The sequence below is a fragment of the Bactrocera neohumeralis genome, chromosome 2, assembly GCF_024586455.1.
Source record: "Bactrocera neohumeralis isolate Rockhampton chromosome 2, APGP_CSIRO_Bneo_wtdbg2-racon-allhic-juicebox.fasta_v2, whole genome shotgun sequence".
Lineage (NCBI taxonomy): Eukaryota > Metazoa > Arthropoda > Insecta > Diptera > Tephritidae > Bactrocera > Bactrocera neohumeralis.
Window position 1 is genome coordinate 79,621,744 of NC_065919.1, and position 24,268 is coordinate 79,646,011.

The window sequence follows — 24,268 nt, forward strand, 5'->3', positions numbered from 1 at the left end:
TTCTGTTTTTACACATACCTCCAAAAACCATGGAATTTGTATAATCAGCCCCCATTGTATAAACATAACAGAGAAAAAACAATGTATCAACGCGCAAACGCCTCTTATCGCTCGTATTTATACATGTCTAGGTGAAATTGTGTGTGTTGACGCTCTCGTGGCAACCACAACGGTTGGGGCTATTATATAGTATATTAGAATTGGAGCTTCTGACTCCAGTTCTCATTTTGCTTTCGTCTACTGACAACGTCGCGTAAATCGTGTTCCTATTGCGTCGTTATTTGTCGGTAACGTCGGTGCAGTTGATTTTCTTTTGTCCAGTCGGTTGTCAGACGCACATTCGCTTTGCATCTTAATTTAAAATCTGTTTTTATGTAAAATTTATATATTGCTTGAATATACATTTGTATACACAATTGCTTAATCAAAAGTTCGGCTACGTAAATGCAAGTAAATACATAACATCCGCTAAGCAGTGATATTAGTTAATATGTGCTATGGGAAGTCACCGCCCACACAAATTATTTTCAATAGTACACCCACCATGCAAAGGCTAATCAATTTTATTGTGCAGTTTTAAAAAGTGCTTGCTACGATTTTGCTATTTTTCGTTGGGTGAAGTTACGAATTTTGCCGTGATTCAATTTGAAACTTTGGACGTGACGTTTGTGTAATATAATATTTGTATCTGAAGCGTGATTTTTAAATAATACTGAATAATTTTGATGTGCATGGGTTTAAAAGTAAAGTTGTTTCGCTTTATTTACTTGTAAATTAACACTAAAAAATCGGTTGTGACAACATTGCCTTCACATTGAAACGGATTTGCTGTTTGCGAGCGTACCGAGGACGTATGTGCGACAGCGGAAGTGCAGGCTCTTTCAAGTGGGCATACGTGTGTCCGTGCGCCTAAGCGTCTCGAGTGTTTGTTCCACACACATTTTGTTTGGTGGCCACACACTTGCAACCGACCCACCACCATAACCACCAATATTAAACAAACGACCTACAATACTGACGTGGGAGTGCAATAAGCGCCAATCTCGATTCCTCATAAATATTTGCATTTAAATCAAATTGAATTTTACTGCACGCATTGGAAAAAAAGCTAAAACATGGATTTGAAGTTCGTCAATGTCATTATATTGGGCTTCGGCTTTATGTTCGTATTCACGGCCTTCCAAACTATGGGTAACATTGAGGTAAGCATGTGTTGCAGTTGCTTCAAATAGGTTTTCATGCACAGATGTGCGCCTGTATAGTTGTACTACATACAAAGATATGTATGTAACCATATCCTTGACTTTAATTGCGCGCATCCTTGGCATACACGAAGGACGATGAATGTTGTCTGTTATTGGCCATTGGTGCATATGCGTTGCATGATATGTGGGTGTTGTTACTGTCGAAGAAAAAATATTGTAAAATCAACAAAAAATGTAAAACACTTGTTTAAACATATATTTATTTATCTATGTAGGTATTGTACCTGTAAATGTAGTCTACTGAAGTTGATATGTCATAACACGAAGGTCAAGGGGTCGATCTACAAATTACTTACCTATGTATCTGCCTTATTTTTATATAATGCCAAAACCGTCTTAACGTTTTCCGCCTCGTAAAGTCCATTAGTCATTAGTGGGCAGCATAAAATTATGCTACATACAGTTAGTACAAAAAATATACAACCGTATTGAAACAGACGTTATTATGCACGCACGAGCAAACATTTGCGCCCACATGTATCTATGTACATATATAAAGTGTCTATATATAACCTTTTTATTTACAAGTACACATTTTCTATTCCTGTTTATAAATGTAGTTACTCATGGCAAAAGGAGCGCCATGAATCCGTATTTTTATAATAGGTTATTTGCTTGCGTAAATCGAAATAAGTTTGTGTGTGTGTGCATTTGAGTAGGTGGTTAGCAAGCAATGCCAGCCTTGTCTGCTTAAGATTGAATAGCAACGGTATCGCCCACTTTTTGTCTGCTACAACAAATACTTAGAAGTACAAGTGTACCATTATTTATTTATGTTTTCCTTCTTGATTCTGTGACAGAGTGAAAGTTGCACATATGTATGTACATACATATTATGTATGTATGTATGTCTTTTATGATTGTTAGTGAGTATATGTATATAAACATAGTAGTAATTTTAATACAGTAATTGAATTCTATGACCTTTTAATTTAATATTCTTGATTGAGTGGTTGTAGACAACAAATAAATTTCATACAAAATTAGCAAATAAAAACTTGAAAGTACATTGAAATATGAATGGGTTGCTTTATGGGTAATATCCATATGTCAAATTTGAATATTTTTTTAATTTACATACATAGGTAAATTAAATTGTTTGAAATGTATTATTATTATTATCCTACATTAAGAAAATTATTTTTAAAATTTAATCTTGATTGTTTGTAAATCCCTTGATATATTTTGGATGGATAAATTCGTTCCATACCGCTTGAGGTGTACACCTAGTGTGACAGCCTAAAAAATATTTCTTTCGAGCTTTGAGCGATTTCAAACTAAAAAGAGTCCTCCACTGCCGTAGTCTACTCATCGGATGCACCAACAAATTTTTACTAGAAGCTATTGCCCTTGCAATGACCTATGGTCGAAAAAAATTTGCAAGCTGAATATAACCCAAAAGTTTAGTCGTTTTTGCTGGCAGGCGAATAAAAAACTGGTTAAACATACTGAAAAATGCTGTTTATATAATAATATGTAATATGTAATATGTAATGTAATAATGAGTAAAAATAAAAGTCTCGAAGAACTATTTCAGTATGACATGGTGCATTATAGTAATGAAGGAACCAAGAGTTGTTCGCCCGTTTGATGCTTTAGATGATAACCTCACCTCACCTGAACATATTCATTTTATAATTGATGAAGATGTCACACAATCTACACCTACATTTCCGTTATTTCCTAGTACACTCATTACTACCTTATCATCAATATTGATTTTTCCTTCACCTAAGACAATGTTGACCTAAATAGTAACTAATTATGCTATCGAAAGAATTTGGTGCTTTATTATTACAGTTATAATAAATTTTTTTAAGCTTCCCAGTCACGCGAGGTGTGCTGTTACTGAAAAAAAGTTTGTAGAACTACTTTTACCATTAGTTTATGGGGTAATAGAAAAATTGAATTAAAAATGGTTAAAATTCTCACATATAAACATAAGATAGTTATGCCCCTAACAATGTACATTAAGTTTACCACGAAGTTTGTAACACCCAGAGGGTAATCCTATACAAATCGGAGACCTTATAAAAATATATATAAATGATCAGCATGGCGATACGTCTATCTGTCTATGCATATACACGAAGTAGTTCCTCAGTTTTGGAGATATCGAACTGAAATCTTGTACACATCCTTTACTTCCCAATAAGCTCGTTATTTGTCGGTACGGCCGATATACTTATAAGCATATACAAACAGCGATCGGTATAAAGTGCTTGTTTAGAAATTTGGATGGATTATTGCCAAAGGCAAGGGTGGAATCTTCGAAATTGTTCAGATCGGATTAATATAGCATATATGTATGAGTAGCTGTCATACAAACTGCCCGATTGAAATCAAGTTCTTGTAAAGAAACTTTTTGACTTGTGAAGGGTATTATGTTGAAACAGAAGTTAACGTTTTTTTCTTTTTTATGTTGAATATAGTATATAAAGTGTTGCTTCGTTGGTCTAGTATGCTAACGGTAATTGAATTTTTCATTCAAGTGGTCCATATACTAAGTTCATGTGTACTTATATTGGCGCAAAACTAAAAGTATTTAATTGCACTTGCTTTTGTTGTTGTAGTATCAATAAATTTTTTGATTCCACCTTTGCGTTTTCTATTGCTATGTTTGAATGAGAACGCTATTGAGTAATAACTGCAAATGCTTTTTAGTTTAAAATGTGGGGTAGGGAACTTTAATAAAAAGTACCCAAAATATGTTTGCAATCGTGTGCTTTGCTTATCAAATACATACATACACACGTATATCATCTGTTATTATAATTATCGCCGCTTCACGCTGCTGTGCAAGGATATTAGCTCATTTCGATATGCCATAAATATATTATTTACAATCAATTAATAACCGTTATATTTCCCTGATATTGCCTTATCAGAGCAAAGCATTAAATGAATGTCATGAGTATGTACATATTTATATGTATGTATGTATGTACATGCGTACGAACATAAACAGTATATTTTATCAATTCATTTATATTATAAGCTTTTAAATTATGATTTAAATTATTAAGCATTTTTATTTAATTAAGTGGCTTTTATGAATTTAACATATTTTTTTACTATACACATTATAATAATCGGCTTTATTGGCGGTTTTGGGATTTTATAGTAAAAATTCTAATCATACTAAACATAAACAACCTTTTCTTTATATATATAGACTTGTATCTACGAATGAGTACTATTTCATACCGTATATCCTTTCAAGAATATATTTTAACTTAAACATGTTTATTACAATTTATATTAACTTCGATACAATTGCAAAAATACTGAAGTCATTCGAATGTATTTGCATTTGTGTATTTGTATGTATGTACATAAATAATGTTACCAATGAACGCAATCAAGGTCAATAAGCAATCCGGTATTTTTAAGATACAAGTGCAAGCTTAATCATTCATAGTTTTGCCTTTTAAACATTAATAATATTGACATGGAGAGGTGTTTGTAAATGCTGAACTTTTCCAAGGCTGTTTATTAACTTGAATGATTTTCGTTCAAAGTAAACAGGACTTTTCAAAAGTTTCAAAACTTTACGGGTTTTTATTACTTCATGAATTATTATAAAGTTCTGTGTTTTTTCTTTAAAAAAGTAGGGAATCTCAAAACTATAATTTATGACAAAAAATCAAATAAGAATATTTTTAAAAAGTATATAGTACAAAATAAAAAAATTTAAATTAACAAAGAACTTCAAAGAGAAGTTCGACGAATTTTAAAATAAGTATTGACTATATGAGTCGATAACCTACTTTAATGCAGAACCTGTTATTAAATTATGAACTAAAATGGTTATATACATATATACAAATGTAATAATACATATGTATATTTGTTTGTTAGTCTTTGTTTTAACCCACAATTATTGTATGGCTGTAGGATCGAGTAAAATTACAGAAATAAGTAAAAAATCCGGTTTCGATATAAAACATGATAAGAAAATTTATTAAATATTAAAACAAATATGTAAATACAAGTGCATATGCATGTAAAATGGTTAAATGGCGGCTTAGAAACTTTCAAACTATGATAAAACAGCCGCTGAAAACAAAGCGCTCAAACCCGCTCCCAGTCGCCGCCAATTAAGGCTGGTCGAAGTCTTAAACTTAGTAGATTATATAATTTTTAAATAAAAAACACTTTTCTTTTTAATTGAATTGTAGCATTTTCTGCATTATCTGGGCTGTGGGGCGTGTGCTTGCCTAAGATCGTGGCATTTGCTGTGTCGATCGTTGGCGAGTGAATGTAAAAATGAACGGCTTCAAGCGCCCATTCAACCAACTGGCTTAGCAAGTCAATGAACGAAACCAAATTCCATGTACCCGAGTGCATGCTCACACACACACATACACATTTATCTGCTTGGCTATGCTGTAATTATAATGATTTAAAACAACCTTCAGGCTTGCAACTAGCCATGCATACATACACACACATATACTCTCCATATTATTACAGCTTGGCTTTGCTTTGAAATCACATTTTTGGCTTTTGATTTTGCTGCAATAACTGCACTTTGTACCGCATGCACAGAGGAATTTTCCGCAATTAATATGCATAAATATTTTTCCTTTAGTAGCCTTTAGCTGCAGCTTCGTTGGCTTAAAAGCTTTCAAGCTGCCATTTGCTCAGAAACATACAAACATATGTGCATTTGTATGTATTTTTGACTGTGCTAAGCCAAGCGTAGTGCAATTACAAGCAGAAATTACGGTCAATTTTTATCGCCAACCGGATTCTTTAGTCTAAAGCTACATAGTATACATATTGCCACATAGAGTTCACCTTGTGTGAAATAAAATAAAAACGTACTCAATTTTTTTTACATATTTCGCTAGGTTAAACCTCTAAAAATAACATACTCAAATTAAAATTCAATACCTCGAAGAGCTTTTGGGTTATAGTCTTCCAAAGTGTTACCCTACTTTTTAAAAAAAAAAAAAGCACAGAAACTTCAAATTTAATGCAAAATGCATTATCTTTCGAAAGAAGAAAATTGTCTCTTTCAAATGTTGGCCCCGGTTACGTCTCAGATGGTCCATCCTTTGAGTCCAATGTTCGATGAATCGTTCAAGCATTTCGACTTGCCCACAAGAAAAAGTATAACGATGTAATATCCCACGATCTTGGTGGCTAATCGACCGGCCCAAAACGTGAAATTATCTGCTCACCGAAGTTTCTCCCAATAAATAAATCCATTGATTGATGCGATGTGTGGGAAGAGGCTCCGTCTTGTTGAACCCAAATGCCGCTGAGATCACGAGCTTCAATTTCAGGCATCAAATAGTTGGTTATCATGGCGCGATAACTGTCGCCATTGACGTTTACGTCCTCACCGTTATCATGTTTGAAGAAATATTGACCGATGATTCCACCGGCCCACGAACCACACCAAACCGTTGTTTTTTTTGGATGAAATGGCAGCTCTTGAATCTCTTCAGGTTGCTCTTCGTCCCAAATGCGGCAATTTGGCTTGTTTACATACCAATTTAGACAGAAAGGGGGTCATCGCTTAACAAAACTTTGCTCGAAAACGCCCAGATCTTCTTGGAACTTATTAGAAGTTTTAGGTAATGCAATGGACCGGCGCTCTAAGATTTCCAAGTGAGATCCATGATAGGATCGACCTCTTAACCTAACATAACCTAATCTAGACTGTCACATTAAATATTCCCCCTAAATCAGTTAGTTTTTGACTTCCTCCATTAGTCGACTAAAAACATGTCAACGACTTTAATTTGATTCTCCTTTCCGCACACTTTCCTTTGTCAGTTTATAAACTTAAGTGCAAAGCTTTTGAAATGTCAACAAACATAATTTTCAATGGCAAACAAGTCATAAAAGATTCGCAAATTCTTCTTTTACTGTTTTGCCGAAAATTGCTTCATAAATAAATATATTCGTATTTACATAGACTCCTGTATGTAACATACATATCTATGTACACGTGCTCAGCAAAAGTTTCACGGTCACCAAAAAAGAGAAAGCAATAACATAAGAGTATGTCTAACGTTGGACTCTCACATGTGCACACTGTAAATATTTATCAGTTAGTCAAATATGTATATACAGCCATTTGTAGATATGTATAAGTGACTGCTTAAAATTCAGTTTTAATTTTTGCAGCACGTTGGAATTTGAGTGGCTGGTTTCACAGATTTTTTCGTATTTTTTTTTATTTTTATTAACCTGTGCACATAACTACTTCTACTACACCCTTACATACATACATAAGCTTGAATGTTTTTGTTTTTTTTTTTTTTTGTAATTTTGCTGTCGAACTGGTTTTTGTTTCGTCAAAGTGGGTGTGTAGCTCTATTTGCCTCAAGCCATTCACATTTACTTATGAATGCACTTGTGTATACGAGTGTATCTAAATATGTAACCGAGTGTGTTGAACATTAGGTCGGTTCCATTTGTAGAAATTAATTTCAATATATAAAGAGGTTAATATTATTTATTAAAGAGGTCATATTCATTTGTGAATTTGAAATAAATGATTTTTCGATCGTAGTTGTAAGAATTTTCCAAAACTAAAACTTTTAACGCGTGTTTCTCGAAACGCTGTTTTCTGAGTAGTTGAGCAAAACATCTCCGAAACGGCTGGATCAATCACCTTTTCTGCTTTTTGGATTTGAAATAATTTTGAGCAGAAAAATCTACCTCAGCGCCAGATACCAAAGGTCTTCCTGGAGATCAGCAAAAGGATCGATAGAATCCAAAGTTTTTCAGAATTAGCCGCCGTTTATTAAAGTACTTTAAATTCTACAAACGTACAATTTTTGTATTGATCTACTAAATAAAATGCCTTTTCAAAAAAAAAAAAAAAAAAAAAAAAAACGAGAATAAAAATAATAAAAATACGCGTTTTTTCTGGCTTATAAAGGGGTTATCATCCCTTAGAGACTTCGAGAACTTTTTTTGTCAATAACGTTTTAGAATGGCAACTTATATTGCAATATTTTAGTTAGCCTTCGATATTTGATAGTTCTATTCCAAAATTTGTATAATTTAAATATTTAATTTCCCGAAGTCTTACGTCACTGTCATATCTTGGACACAGTATTTGTATTTTCAGCTTCAATTTTTCGAAGAGTAATTATAAATTCAATTTTTCCCAGAATATTTTTCGTTTGCTAGCCATACGTAATATTTTATTCTCTATATGTATTTTTGGGAAAAATATAGTAGAAGAAATTTTTGCCTTTGGGAAAAAAATTTGAAATAGCTTGATACTTCACACTTTCTAAAAAATTATCGATAATTTTTACTGTTTTTAATTCAGTCTGAGCATCTGTTAAGTTTGAAGTCAACTGCCCAAATAGTTCCTGAGAAGAAATAATATAAAACTACGTTTTGAGGAGTACATGTTATTAAGTATATATGTATTTGTTTTCTTTTTTATTTTAAAACGGTTATTATAAAATCTTCTTATTTTATAATGTTTAGAATCATTCTAAATTTAAACTTTCGGGATTTATCCACAATATTTGATTCTTTAAAACTTTTTACTAATAAATATTATTAAAAATATATATTTTCTCCTCAATAAATTAATAAAAACTTCCTTTAATAATATTTGCGAAAATTGTTAATATTTTTCGTTTTTAAGAAAAAACAGCCTGCCCTAATGTGCATTTGTACATTTGCCCACATAAGCATAAACGTAAACTCAAACTCGCCACAACAAGTAGCAGCAGCAGCAGCAGAGACGAGCCCACCAAAAATATTTGTTTTCTGCATTTGGAAATAATAAGCAAATCAAAGATCAGTCAGCCACTCAGCCGTAATACTGCCATTCACTTTTCATGCACAGTGTTTTGCTTGGATTGCGATTGTTATTTATACATTGATATACTAGTATAAATCTCCTTGTGAGGTCCATAAGCATTACTATTTACATATATATAGACAAGTAAATAAATTTTGAATTACTCAAGTTGAACTTAGAATTCTTAAGTTGTTTATAGTTTATGCGCGATCCTTCCGTTCTTTTTAGCAGATTGTATTTGCAATGGCTATCCTATTTAGTTAAATTATTCGCATTGTTCTTATACTTTCGTTTGAACAGCGGAACTGATTTAACCGAATCTGTTTTCGTTTTTAGGCTGTGGGCAGACTGTGATCCTTTGGCACTAAAGTATGCCAAGGTCTATTTTTCGTTTATATTTATTACTCTACAAAACCAAATTGCAATGAAAACTCGATTATTTTGACCGGACAGATTGGAAATACTATCAAATAATAAATTTTTTGGCTAAATAATGATTTATCTGCTTAAACTTCATGTTATGCTAAGTGAATTTTATAAAAGATATCCATATGAAGGGGTTACATGGGTTTCCTCGGGTAAAACGATCTTTTTTCAACAATTTTTTTCTTATATAAAAAATGAAATATTTTATTAGAATTTTTAATTGTTGCAAACATACACTATTAACAAAGACATTCTGAAATTTGTGGAAAAAAATATTTTAAGCTCGGCCATTGCGACGTCTTTTCCGATGACCCTTCAGAAAAAAGATGCGCCCGCGTTGGCAGGATAACTCCTTACAGGATCACCTAAAGTGAAAAAATACGTGTATTAGTTAAAACCTTAACTTAGAACTTAAACGAAGGGAAAAAAACTGAAAATTGGATTTTTGGCAGACATTTTTACAAAAAATGAAAATTTCGCGACATTTTTTTTCAAATAATTTTACCCGTAACATTCTTCGACCAACTCTTTAAAAATTGTATCTCAAGGACTTTTGTAAAATTTTATGAAGATTGGTTGATTAGTTCTCGAGAAATCCTGCCAACCGACTTCAAAAACACAGCTTCGAGAAAAAAAGGTTTAAAGACGACGCACTTAGCCTAGTTAGCCTCGAACGCACAAGTCAACAAGAGTAACGAAGATCAGTAAACTCAGAATGTCGAAGCCTATAGGTGAAGGTATTTTTGTGTTTGAACTTATTCTATGAAATTACTACTTATTACGGTACTGTACCTATATTTTGATATCTTTATGGAAAAATATTGGGTTTAGTTGATGACTTATGATATTTTAACTCCTTATATTAAAGTTTATATTTGGTTTTCCGTCCGTTCGACAGTGGTACAATCTTACTGTTATAATATGGTATTATATCTTTGGCTTTTTAAGTTAATGAATTTTTTTCGCTGTTTTATGTTATACTTTGCTTTCATACTCGATTCGTTGTCTACTTTAGTCTTTTCGAGCGCAAGCGGGCAATATTTGGAACAAAAATATTGGCTTGCGGTAAAATGAACAACGCAATAATGTCGATATAAATGAAATAGAAACGAGCAACTAACTATATACATACATATGTATGTACATATATGTATGTAATATTGGTTAATAGACGAAAAAACAAACGGGTGCAAATGCACTTGTATGTATATATACCATAACAATCGTGGTTTCAATTGCAAGTCAGGAAATCGAGTTGCTTTGGCTCAACAATCCGATGAGTAATAACGAATTTGCATAATCATTTTTGGAATTCGGTTTTGCTGCATCAACCGAATTTGTCATCAATATTTGTGTGGTATTTGCCATAACCATAACTAACCAATAACCAAAGTGCGCAAGTCAACTCATCATTTTTCACAAACATTTTGTTTATTTTTTTTGTTTGTTTTTCATTTTACATGAATATTTGTGTATGTCGGATGTTTCACACTTCATTGTTTTCATATTTTTGCTTTTCAATTGAAGTGTCGAATAGTCTTTGCAACAATTTTATGCTTCGCCATTTTGTAAGCAATTTGACACCATTCTTGTCAAATTGTTGCTGTTTTATTGGTTGTGAAGCGCTTTTTATCGTTTTAAACAGAATTTTTATCTACATATTGATAGGTGTTTTATTTGCAAGGGTTGATATCACGAAAATAAGAATAAATACCTCAAGAATGCCAGGTCTGAAAAATTGCACTTCAATTAAGGTTTTTTCTCCAATAAACGACAAAAAAAGTATTAAATCACAGAGAGTACAATGAAAAAATTATGTTTTACTCTCTGTTCTCTCTCTCTTTCATTATAACATATAATTTGTAAGTAAAGAAGGTCTAGGACGAATATAAATATGGTTTTGTTCTCTTTACATAACACCGACTACTTCGGGAACTGATTCTTAGATCATTCTAAAGGCTTGCGTTAAGATTATAGCTTTGGAACTTCTTACTTTCATGAATAACTAAATAATTTGTCGCGATGAATTTTTTTTTTAAATAGTGTGTGTTTGACAGTTGTTTGCTTATAACGCGAAAAGTTTGTATACCGATTTTTTCCAGAAAAAAACTACCCAACGAAAACAAAAAATATTTCATCCAAGTCTTTAAGAATTGTATATCAAATATCTGTGTAAAATTTCATGAAGATCGGTTGAGTAGTTCTCAACGAATCTTGCCAACCGACTTCAAAAACACAGTTTCGAAAAAAAGACCTCGAGCCTCGAGCGCACAAGTTCTCAAGGCCGAAACTATTACTCGGATTATCCTGAAAATTTGGGACAATACTCTAGAGGTATTGTGGAATTTAATAAAACAATAAATAAACTTTTTAAAACCAGTAAACACATGTAACCGCTTAAGGTCGTGAAGTTTTCGAAAACTTGCCTCATGCGAGTCGTTCATCCACCTCTAATAATGACGATAAAATCATATATATATATATAATAAGGGCGTTCCAAAACCGAAACTCACTGAAGGCACTGAAAGCTATTCTAAGTCTTATAAGAAGTCTATTGAAAGTTGGGTTAAGCGTTGGTATAATTTCGTTCTCTCAAGATCCTATTTTGAAGACGATAATAACAATTTTTATTAAAATACGTGAAAATGTTTTCGTTTATTTCTGAGAATCCTTTAGTACTCCATTAGTATCCCACATACCTGTTCTTAACCTAGAGTTTACTGAATTTGGTAAAAAAAAATTGTAGAGCACTTTAAGCAACTTCAAAAGCAACCACTTTGATGAGAAATTTTTATGAGTATAATCACCATTAAATTCAATATTAAATAAGTAAGGAAGGGGTAAGTTCGGGTGTCACTGAACATTTTATACTCTCGCATGATAAAGTGATAATCGAGATTTCATTATACGTCATTTACATATTTTTCATATACCGTATTTGTGTAAAGTTTTATTCCGCTATCATCATTGGTTCCTAATGTATACAGAAAAGGCATCAAATGGAATTCAAAATAGCGTTATATTGGAAGAAGGCGTGGTTGTTAACCGATTTCACCCATATTTCGTACATGTCATCAGGGTGTTAAGAAAATATTATATACCGAATTTCATTGAAATCGGTTGAGTAGTTTCTGAGATATGGTTTTTGGTCCATAAGTGGGCGAGGCCACGCCCATTTTCAATTTTTAAAAAAAGCCTGGGTGCAGCTTCCTTCTGCAATTTCTTCCGTAAAATTTAGTGTTTCTGACGTTTTTTGTTAGTCCGTTAACGCACTTTTAGTGATTTTCAACATAACCTTTGTATGGGAGGTGGGCGTGGTTATTATCCGATTTCTTCCATTTTTGAACTGTATATGGAAATGCCTGAGGAAAACGACTCTGTAGAGTTTGGTTGACATAGCTATAGTAGTTTCCGAGATATGTACAAAAAACTTTGTAGGGGGCGGGGCCACACCCACTTTTCCAAAAAAATTTCGTCCAAATATGCCCCTCCCTAATGCGATCCTTTGTGCCAAATTTCACTTTAATATCTTTATTTATGGCTTAGTTATGACACTTTATAGGTTTTCGGTTTCCGCCATTTTGTGGGCGTGGCAGTGGGCCGATTTTGCCCTTCTTCGAACTTAACCTTCTTATGGAGCCAAGAAATACGTGTACCAAGTTTCATGATATCTCAATTTTTACTCCAGTTACAGCTTGCACGGACGGACGGACAGACAGACATCCGGATTTCGACTCTACTCGTCACCCTGATCACTTTGGTATATATAACCCTATATCTGACTCTTTTAGTTTTAGGACTTACAAACAACCGTTATGTGAACAAAACTATAATACTCTCTTAGCAACATTGTTGCGAGAGTATAAAAATTTTGAGCTTGTAGCTTTTTCCAAAGAAAGCTTTGAACTTTTGAACCTAACCAAAAAATTTAATTAAACTGAAAAAAGTTGTGTTGAACTCCAGAGATCAATTCCGTTATGAAATTAGCAGTTTAATTATGAAGCCTAGACAATTACATTAATGGAATTTTTCAACGGTTACGTAGCCCTAGTAAATATACACACATATAGTATAAATGCATATAAAGCAATTAAGCGACTCCCGCTGATTATCCATCACTATACGTAAGTGAAAGTGGTCTCTATTCGTTTCAGCCAGTTACGTAACACGAGTGTTGGTAAATTATTACCCTCATATCCGTACTTAATGAAGTATTAAGTATTACAGTTAGATTCTTCAAAAAAAAAAAAAAAATAAGAGCTAATTTCCAGATCAATAAATTGTTATCTTTACAATCCACACTCGCTGAATATTTCACTCTTGAGAATTTTACGAAATATTTGTTCGTGTTTTTAATGTAATTTATCTGTAATTATAGCTAAATATTGTTGTTTGTTTTTATTGTTTTTTTTTGCAATAAATGAGGTCATTGAGTGTTGGAATGTGCATTGAAGTGGCACTTATCAGTTATTGGCCTTTATTGATATGCTTTATGTGTTGAGGTCTCCCGCCTTTCCATTGATTTTTCTTACGATTTATGCGCCTACGTCAATTGCTTTGAAAAACACTTTTTCACGTTTATTTATTAGCAAAGTAAACTAGACTGACTTGTCGATTCGCAGTATAAAATTGCACCTACTTACAGATATACATACATATGTATAAGTATATATGAATATATTTGCTGGCATTTGGTGATTGTGTGCATACTCGTCTATATGTATGTGTCTACATCTGTGGAATTGCACATTTGTTATCAATGTTAATTTGAAGTACAAACTGTATGTACATATGTATATATTAAAGGCAAAATTGAGGCCTATTTTCAGATTAAATTAACCTTATCAAGCTAAAAAGGTTAACTTTTTCATAAATCAAGTTGGGAAAATATTGCATTATAAGCTGTAGTGCGTTGGTAGAACATTTATATTTAACAGTTGCAATTCTTTTTAAAACGGGATCTAAACTTTGCCGTCTCGGGACCCCAATATGATTTATCCAAGAAGAGGTGAGTATATAATTTCACGTTTTAAGACTTTTTGTCAAGTCTAAAGTCTATGCGAACAATCTCGCTACGATTCATGTCTTAGAGCAAAACATCACGCGTGTCTTTCGCCAGTTACCAGTCGAAATGCTGGAATGAATTCTCGAAAATCGGTCTCAAGGGATAGACCATCTGAGACATAGCCACGGTCAACATTTAAAAGAGATAATCTTCAAAAAATAAATGTCAAAGAATGTTCTTTCGAACAATAATAAATATTCCCCACTAAATTTGAAGTATCTGCGTTTTTTCTTAAAAAAAAAAGTAGGGAACCTCGAAATGGATCACTCTTTATAACCAAAAATATCTTTAATGACTTCATTCATATTAAAAATTCTTAATTTCTGAAATCTCTTGATTCAACTTCTTTTTGCGTCGTTTTAAATTTGGCATTCGGCTGCCTATTACGTTTGCAAAATTTGATCTTAAACTGGTTAGTTTTGCGTCACTTGCGGATTTCGTAAGCCAAAGGTGAAAAGAGGATGATTAACACAAGAATTTCAAATTTCAAAAAATACACACCGGAACACATTGCAAAAAGTATTGTATTGACAGGTTTTACATTATATATTTGATTGCACAGTTAATCGTGTTTAATTTATTAGGAATTATGTTAGCACAAGGCTAATAGCCGGTTCTGCTTTAAAATTATAAACTGATTAATTGCAGTTCATAGAAAAAAATATTGATTACTACATATCTTCAAACTACATATTTCAGGTTTGACGAAAATCAAACTGTGCGAGTAACTGTGGTAAGAAAATAAGAAGATAATGTTTAGAAAAATGCAAAAAAAAAACATAAAAATCTCTCAAAATTACTTCTGAAATTTAATGCAAGCGTTGACTTCCACCTTTTTTTTGCAACCATGACCAACTATTTGAAGAAATTTCTCAATTACATATTTTATGACATGCCCGTTCTATAATTTGCTAAGCACATTCAGTTTTTAACGTCATAACTCCAAGTATAATCGAATATAGTATACTCGCACTATATTGAAGGAATGTAATTATGTGCACGCGCTGCATCCTCTTACCTCTTAATTGCAAAGTTTTATGACATCTCTGGTTTATGAGTAGTTTTTCTGATGGCTTTCAGCTGTATTATCTTCATTTCCCGTTCTGTTGCCAATCTCAGTCGCATCGGTGACAGTCACCACTTGTTAGCATTTATAGCAATCCCATTGGCTCTTCTGGCGTGTGTAATGGATGCGTCATTAATTTAATTTTTGCGTTACATTCTCAATTTGATATCGTATTTCTCTACATTGCGCGCCGTATAGCTACAATAACAAGATGAGTATACATAGTATGCGAGCAAAGGCTAAGCGAAAGTATATACAGTGTGGTGCAAAAGTGATGGTCCACACTGCAACCCTTTTCATTTAATATTATAATCTGCTAAGGGTTAATGAGAAAACATTTTATAATTTCATATAATGGATTCTAAAATCCATAATTGTTTCAAACTTTTTTTTGTAATATCGAAGATTATGTCCACATCTTTATTGTTTGATTTTGAAAATTTTTTGAAACTTTAGTATGACTTAGTAGATTCTAGGTGCTTCCATTATCACCTGTCTGATGCAACAGAAATCCCTTCTTCTTTGAATCTGTTTATAAACATATGATTGGCTATATTAACAAAATGTTTTCACATATAACCCATCTACACAGTTTTTAGTCCTTAACAAATGAGGCTGACAAATTTATTTATGTAACCCCTATATGGGGTTTCTAGGGTATAAACAGTTCTTCTTAAAAATTTTTTTTCTCATATAAAAAATGAAATATTTTTTTAGAATTTTAATTGCTAAACCACTAACAAAAAAATTCTGAAATTTTTGGAAAAATATTGTAAACTCGATCATTGCGCCGTCATTTCCGGTGACCTCTCGAAAAAAATATGCGCAGGATAACTCCTTACAGGATCATCTAAAGTATTTTTATGGTTAAAACCTAAATGTAGAACTTGGACGAAGCAAAAAAAAACTGAAAATTGGATTTTTGACAACATTTTTGCAAACAAATAAAAATTTCGCGAATTTTTTTTTATAGTTGTAATCTAAAAAATAAAAATCCTTCGTCCAAATCTTTAAGAATTGTATCTCAACGACCTGTGCAAAATTTCATGAAGATCAGTTGAGTAGTTCTTGAGAAATCTTGCCAACCGACTTCAAAAACAAAGTTTCGTGGAAAACACGTTTGAAGACGGCGCACTTAACCTAGCTAGCCTCAAGCACAGAAGTCTTCAAGGCTGTATCTCCGAAGCTGTTACTCGGATCATCTTGAAAATTTAGGACAATATTCTAGAGGTGTTGTAGAATTTAATAAGACAATAAAAAAAATCGATTTTTTGAATACAGTACACACTTGTAACCTCTTAATCGCAATCCAATATCGCAAAATAGTTTACATAAGGTGTTTACGGTTTATATTTATACTGACGCAGTTAGAGAGAAATACGGAAACGACAGTTTTTCTATCTGTGCAAATCATATTATGAAGACTTTAATACAAACCCTGAATTCATTGCTCACTTTAAGGAAATTCTACCTACCAAATACTTTAAATTATATAATTATAACTAAATTTGAGTTTGACAAACAAGATCATAAACAAGGAAACTCAGTTTCGGGTATCTCATGATTTCCTTCACTTTATCAATGTTGTCGATCAGTTTTCAAAATTTATATGTATATACAATCTCAGCTACAATATTAATGCACAACTTAACAAGTGGACGAAGTATTCATGTTTCAAATTGCTTAATTTTCGCACCACACTGTACTTGGGCATCTCCGCTCAGAATTTCTCATATTCACTTGGCTTTAGTTACTTTCTTATATAAATTTAGGTAACGCCATTAAAATAAATTTATACTGGTGGCTGGGTATATATGTATGTATGTATGTATATTTGCAGTTCCACATTTGTCATGCTTAATACAGCTTAATTAATGTTAATTTAATAATCTCTTTTGCATGAATGAATTGATGGCGTTATTTTTAGATACATATAAGGTATATACAAGGTGCATTCCAAAGTAAACAGGACTTAAAAAAAAAACAAAACAAATGATTTTTTCGGCAAACTCAATTTATTTTATTCAAAAGGAAGGAGACTCCTGCTTCAATAGAGCTTTTTGCTCGGTCCAAAAGCATGTCGAACGAGTGTTTTATTTCCGGTGAACACGGATTGGCACATATAGATGGCGCCATCAGGGGGCGCTAGATTCAGAAAGTCCTATTTACTTTGGAATGCTCCTTGTAGTACATAAGTATCCAAATATCCTAATTTTTTTCTTTTTTTACTGCCATAACTACTGAAGCTGAGGGCTGTAACTCAAATCTTATTTGTATGCTCTGAACGACGTTGACGTTGACGTGACGAGATGAGTAGATTTAGCCATGTGCGTCTGTCTGTCTATATACGCGAACTAGTCTCTTAATTTCGGGATATCGATCTGAAATTTTGCACACGTACTTTTCTCCATACAATCTGATCGATTCAAATCAAATCCTTGAGGCACATTTTTTCAAGATATCGAAATTTGGCTTCTTCAAATCTGAGTAAAAAATAGTGAGACTTTGTTCATAATTTTAAAATTCTTGATTTATTCTTCAAAATCTATCTCACCCTCCTCAATGTAAGAACAGCCTTTAATGCGCAACCTCAGCCACAATATTAAACACTCAAATACTAGTATCCCTTGTTGAGAGTTTGGCCGTTCGGAAGGAATTCTGAGCGCAACACATCTCGATAATCGAAGAAAACTGCTTACATAACCTTGATTTTTTGATCTGCTTTCAAGGGGATTTTCCGGCTTCGACTCAACTTTGTCACGATATCCGTCAGTTTCCGAGTCGTAAGCATAGATCCAAGACTCATCAGCAGTAATAATACGTTTCGGGACATCCTGGAACCAATCGTACTTTCACTGCTCTGAAGCTCAAATTATCTTTCAAAAATGTTTTTTTACTGATTCTTCCGATATTCCAACGATGCCAATAAGATCTCTCACTGTTCATCGTCGATTCTCAAACATCAATTCTTTTATTTCATTGACGTGTTGATCATCAGTTGATGTTGAGGGGCGTCCTGAACATGGATCGTCAAAAACGCGTTCTCGACCCTTTTGGAATAGTTTGTACGAGAACCAATCAAAAAAATTCTTGCGACTAACAATTACCACAGAAAGCCTTTTCTAACATTCTGATTGTTTCGGCACCAGAGATCTAATTCCGCACACAAAAAGGAACTTATTTTTCATGAATAATTTCACTCAACGTTAAAATGGCCGAATGCTCTTTATGTACTTCAGAAAGACAAGTGTATATTAAACACTACATAGCTGCCATACAACATTTGTTTCAAGCAACCTGGCTAAGAATAACTAACAAAACGTTTTCTGTTGGATGCAAATCGTTCTCCGGTTTTGCTTTCAGATTTACAAGTAGTTATAGTTGCTATAAGAAATACATCTGTGGAGGGTATTATATCATCCATGCAGCCAATGTTAACGCTTTTTCTTGTTTTTTTTTTGTTGTCTTACTACCGAAATTAAAATTTCAATTATTCCAAAAATAAACAATGTTCGCCTATGACTAAGTAGTTTACAACAACCACAATAAAAAGGGCAAACATGCTGGGTATTAGTATTTATTATCACCAAATTTAATTCCGAAAAATGAAATTGACACTTGGACATTTTTTTCCAAAATTTCCAAAAATCGAGTTCAGCTTTTCTGCCTTGCTTGCATGATTACGCTTACTTAAGCACGTTTCCAATTGTAGCAAAAACAACCAAAAATCTTCTAAAATAAACGCAGTTCAATGCTCCAGCGAGATACTTGTTCTGCAACTCATTAAAGGCATCATCTCATTTATATGGCTTTTGCGCCTTTAAAATCCGAAATCGTTAATATTAAAAATCGTGTGATATTAAAAAGACACTTTGCTGCAAAAGGTGTTATAATAAATTCTACAAATTTACTGTTGTGCAAGCTTGGCATTTTTAAGCGCATTTAGCACTGACTTGCGACGGGAAGGGGTGAAGTACCCCCATGTTTGCAGGGTCCCAACAAAAGAATAACTTGAAACAATGAACAACGCCAGCTGAATGAATATTTGTTCAGTTTTTTTATGGGAAATATTTACAAATAAATAAATACATATGTATGTATGTATGTATGCACAAAGGCTGTACATTTCTGGCTTATAAATGCGTGTACAATATTAGTTGTTGTTTCTATTATTTTAATAATTTTTGGCTCGAGTAATTTTTATTCTTCATTGTGAATGTTCAAGCTCAAATTACTATTATTCTACTAACATCAGCCAATAATAAACACATACTAAAAACATTTACACAAAATACACAAACACATACATGCATATGTATGTATATATGTTCATTTATTGTTGCTATTGATTGCTATTGTTTTTGCATATTCTAGTTTTCTTCCGTTCATTGACACGTCCGCAGCGTAGATAAATAAGTAGATATTGTTTTCTTATTATGGACCTACATGCCAGCGGTCAGTCACTTTTTATCATTGACGGCAACAACAACAACAACAACAAAATCAAAAGTAAAACATGCGCGTTGCTGATATTTATATGCTAATTGTGCCATTTAACTGACTTCCGACTGTTTCTGTTTAACATTTTATGGCGCAATTTCAGTTGATGCGCATTTATTTTCACACAAACATATATATTCATACAGCATGTACATACATATGTATGTATAACGTGCATGTAGGCGCTCGCCAATAAGTGCGCCGAAAATTATGCTTTAAAATAGTTCAAGTTGTATCCGCAATTGATCGATCGAGTTCAGTGCTTAATATTGGCAAATTTTATTCTTTTTTTATTTTGTTGGAAGAAAAAACAGTTTGTATGTAGGACTTAATTTTGATCGTTCAGTTTGTACGGCAGCGGAGATCTCTCCCGGACTTGAGACCCCTTACACTTGGTGGCAGCGAGTTGGAAGTGTCTAAAAAGGTCAAATTTCTAGGCCTCCCATTAGACTCAACCTTACGGTGGAATAGGCTTGTGGATGTGTCCAGAGCCACCAAGGCACTCATGATATGCAGACGCTTAGTCAGTAGATCCTTGGACTGCAAGCCAGGTATCATTAGATGGCTGTATACAATGATCGTAAGACCTATTGACATTTATGGAGCAGTTGTTTGGGCATCGAAGGCTTCGGTAGGCCCTCAACTATCGAAGTTGTAAAGACTCTCCTGCGTCTGCGTTCCATGAGCAATGCGCAGTTGCCCAACCGCAGCACTTGAAGTCATGCTGGTGCTCATACTGTTGCATCTAGTGATCAAACAGGCAGCGAAGGATATCATACTGCTCATGGCAGCAGAGGGTTTTGGCAAAGCATAAGGAAGGTAATGTCGTCGCAACGAATTGAGGCCTTAGGGGAATACACACCACTAGTCCATCTTCCTAGAGACGGCGTACGAAGAGGATAAACTTCACAAAGAAGTTTAAAGGCATTGCGGGCTCTCAGCAGTAAGGCAGAGTGGAGTGATTCCTATTTCTGAGGAGCAGCACTATCCAGTGGTGTACAGACGGCTCGAAATCACCGAAAGACATTGCGGTACTGCATACCAAACTATCCATACCAATGAGATGTTTATCGAGCATCAATCAGGCAGAAGTCTTTGCTATAAGTCGGTGTGTAGAAATCAGTTTGCATACGACACCTGATCTATGTGCCGGGGCATAAAGGGGTAGCCGGCAGTGAGCTGGCCGACGAACTAGCCTGATTCTGTGTCGATTTCCAGGATGATTGGGCCAGAACCATGAATTGCGGTGGGCTACCACACCATAAAACGTTGCTGCGCACGAAAGAGAGAGTAGGGAAAGAATGGCAATGGCAGCAGGCAAAAGGAATGCGCCAAGACAGGTTACTATTGTGAGATTACAACCTAGCAAGGTTTAGATATATGATCAACCTCCTCCGAGAAAAATTCCGTCTCCTTGTCGCACTCTATACTGGGCGTAAACAGCAGGTTTTTCGATATGGATAAGGAAACTTTAGAACACCTGTGTCTAGATTGGCCAGCAATTGTAGAAGCAGACTCAAGATTCCAGAATCCATCTACGTGGACAGGGATCACATCACCTCTACCGCCCCCCAAGCTCCTGGAATTATTCAGAGTGCTAGACCTTTGTGACCATATGTGATATAGGAGAGGGTACAATAGATCATATATCAATTATTTTCTATCTATCTATCTTCTACGGCAGCTATACATATGCTACAAATATGCGACAACCGAAACGGAATCATCTCCACACGACTTTTTGTCTATTATGTCTTTGCGATATTAAGGCTAATATACCTTGGACATAGTTCCCGGCATAAAAATAAACCAACAAAACGGCTACAGGAGTTTTTCTGTCGCCACAGGCAGGCGAGGGGTGATCCCCATCAGGATAGCCATAGAATCTAACCTAAGCTCCATTTAATGTTAGATCCAAGAACCATCCCAAGAGGAATTTGGTATCTTCCGAAGGTAATATTCTTGAATGCATTGAGGTTCTCTCTGGTTTCACAAGTCAAATCGAGTTCTTCGAAACTCTTCTTCTCATAATTTGATGATGGGGGATTGTCCCATCAATGGATAGTTTCTACAATATCCATTTGAAAATTGTGTCCTTATCCTTACTACATTATTCAACCTCAAAAAGTGAACCGAATTTTAATTTATTCTCATAATTTTTCTTTCAGAAAACTATTCTGGACAGTATTGCGAAGGAGGACAACAATTTTACCGGCGATGGCTATACCAGTTTGGCGATAATTTATACGACATTTTCGCTATGCAATTGGCTAGCGCCGTCCTTCATCTCATTCACAGGGCCACGGGTGGCCATGTTGGTGGGCTCGCTCACCTATACGTAAGCACAAACCTTTGTATGACTCAAGTAACCGTTTACCATTAACCGTTATTTTCGCAGGCTTTTCATGCTCGTCTTTCTGTTTCCCTCCAATTGGCTGCTCTACCTGTCGAGTGGCATTTTGGGTGCCGGTGCCGCCATCACTTGGACCGGTCAGGGTAACTTCTTGGCACGTTGCAGTGATCTCTCGACGATATCACGCAATTCGGGCGTCTTCTGGGCGCTACTGCAGTGCAGCATGTTTTTCGGCAACATCTTCGTCTACTTCCAATTCCAAGATAAGGAACATATTGACGCGGCCACACGCAGCATGGTCATTGGTGTGCTGACGGCTTTAGCTGTACTAGGTATAGTATTCCTGGCGGCATTGCGTCCCATGGAGGACAACTCGGTGGGCACGTCTGAAATGCAGCGCCAGCAACAACAACATCGTACTGGTTGGGGTAGCGCAGTGTATGCGCTCAAGTCGGCTGGACAACTTTTCATCACCCGAGATATGCTATTACTTAGCGTAGCTTTTCTCTACACCGGTAAGTTTTCATTAAAGTCAAGCGTCCGAAGTTCATTTTAAGTAAAATTTCGGAATTATTTCTTACAGGCATGGAATTGTCATTCTTTAGCGGCGTTTATGGACCCTCCATTGGTTTCACGAAGAAGATACACAACACACCAAAGGAAATAGTCGGCTTGGCTGGCATTTGTATAGGCGCTGGTGAGGTATTCGGTGGTGGTCTCTTCGGCATACTCGGCAAGAAGACAACACGCTTTGGTCGCGATCCCATCGTTATTGCCGGCTATGTCATACATATGATTGCATTCTTTCTGATATTCCTCAATTTGCCCGACAATGCGCCCTTCAAGGATACCGAAGACATCTCGTATATGGATCCGCCACGTGCTTGGATTGCTCTGTTATGCGCTTTCATGTTGGGCCTGGGCGATGCCTGCATGAATACACAGATCTACTCGATGTTGGGTGGTGTGTATGTGAAAAATTCCGTGGGCGCCTTCGCGCTCTTCAAATTCACGCAGGTTTGCTTTACGAATATTATATCATTTTTATTTTATTATAAATAATATTTTCCACTATTTACTTTCAGTCAATTGCTGCGGCCATAAGCTTCTACTACTCCTCACACCTCGGCTTGCGCGCTCAATTGGGTATATTGGTTGTTTTCGGCACAATAGGCACAGCCTGCTTCTGCATCGTGGAATGGGCGGTGAAGCGACGACAACGAGAATCTCCGGAAGACTCCAGAACTGTCTCGCAAGACTCGCGTTCCGTTTCATATGATCAATAAAATAAGTTCTTCAACTCCTATAGCGCCCCGTAAAGCTCAACTGTATGTGGCATATGCGACCTGATCTGACAACAACAACAATTATGAAGCTTATGAACAGAAGCAGAAAAGTTAAATATATTCATATACATATACACACATATATTTATAAGTAAGTTGAAATCGATATTTGGTTTTATGTAATTAAGAACTTCGAAAGTAAGACATTGTTGGCATACCGTAATGTGCATGTATACAGTGTGTGCATATAGTATTTATATATACATTTGTAGATAAGTATATGCAAATGTGCGTTGGCTTATGTAGGTAGTGTTTGGTCTTCCGGGACAATAATTAAAGTCAAGCTAAAATACAAAAGTAAAGATATTGTTATATATTGTAATTCACTAGTGTAAATTTTCGACGCATTTTTTATGCGTTTAATAATGATATTGCAATATTTTCCATTTGTTATAACGCCAAATTGCATATTGTTTGTTTTAGATATGAGTTTTTTATATATACAATATTTTATATAT

General features: G+C 34.5%; 1 protein-coding gene across 1 annotated transcript; it reads left to right on the forward strand.

Moving 5' to 3' along the window:
• Positions 1-51: 51 nt before the first annotated feature.
• Positions 52-23,878, forward strand: LOC126765734 (UNC93-like protein MFSD11). Its single transcript, XM_050483475.1, has 5 exons — positions 52-1,202; positions 22,280-22,449; positions 22,510-22,979; positions 23,048-23,481; positions 23,550-23,878. The coding sequence occupies exons 1-5, from the start codon at positions 1,116-1,118 to the stop codon at positions 23,748-23,750; spliced, it is 1,362 nt and encodes a 453-aa protein (XP_050339432.1). The 5' UTR covers positions 52-1,115; the 3' UTR covers positions 23,751-23,878.
• Positions 23,879-24,268: the final 390 nt, after the last annotated feature.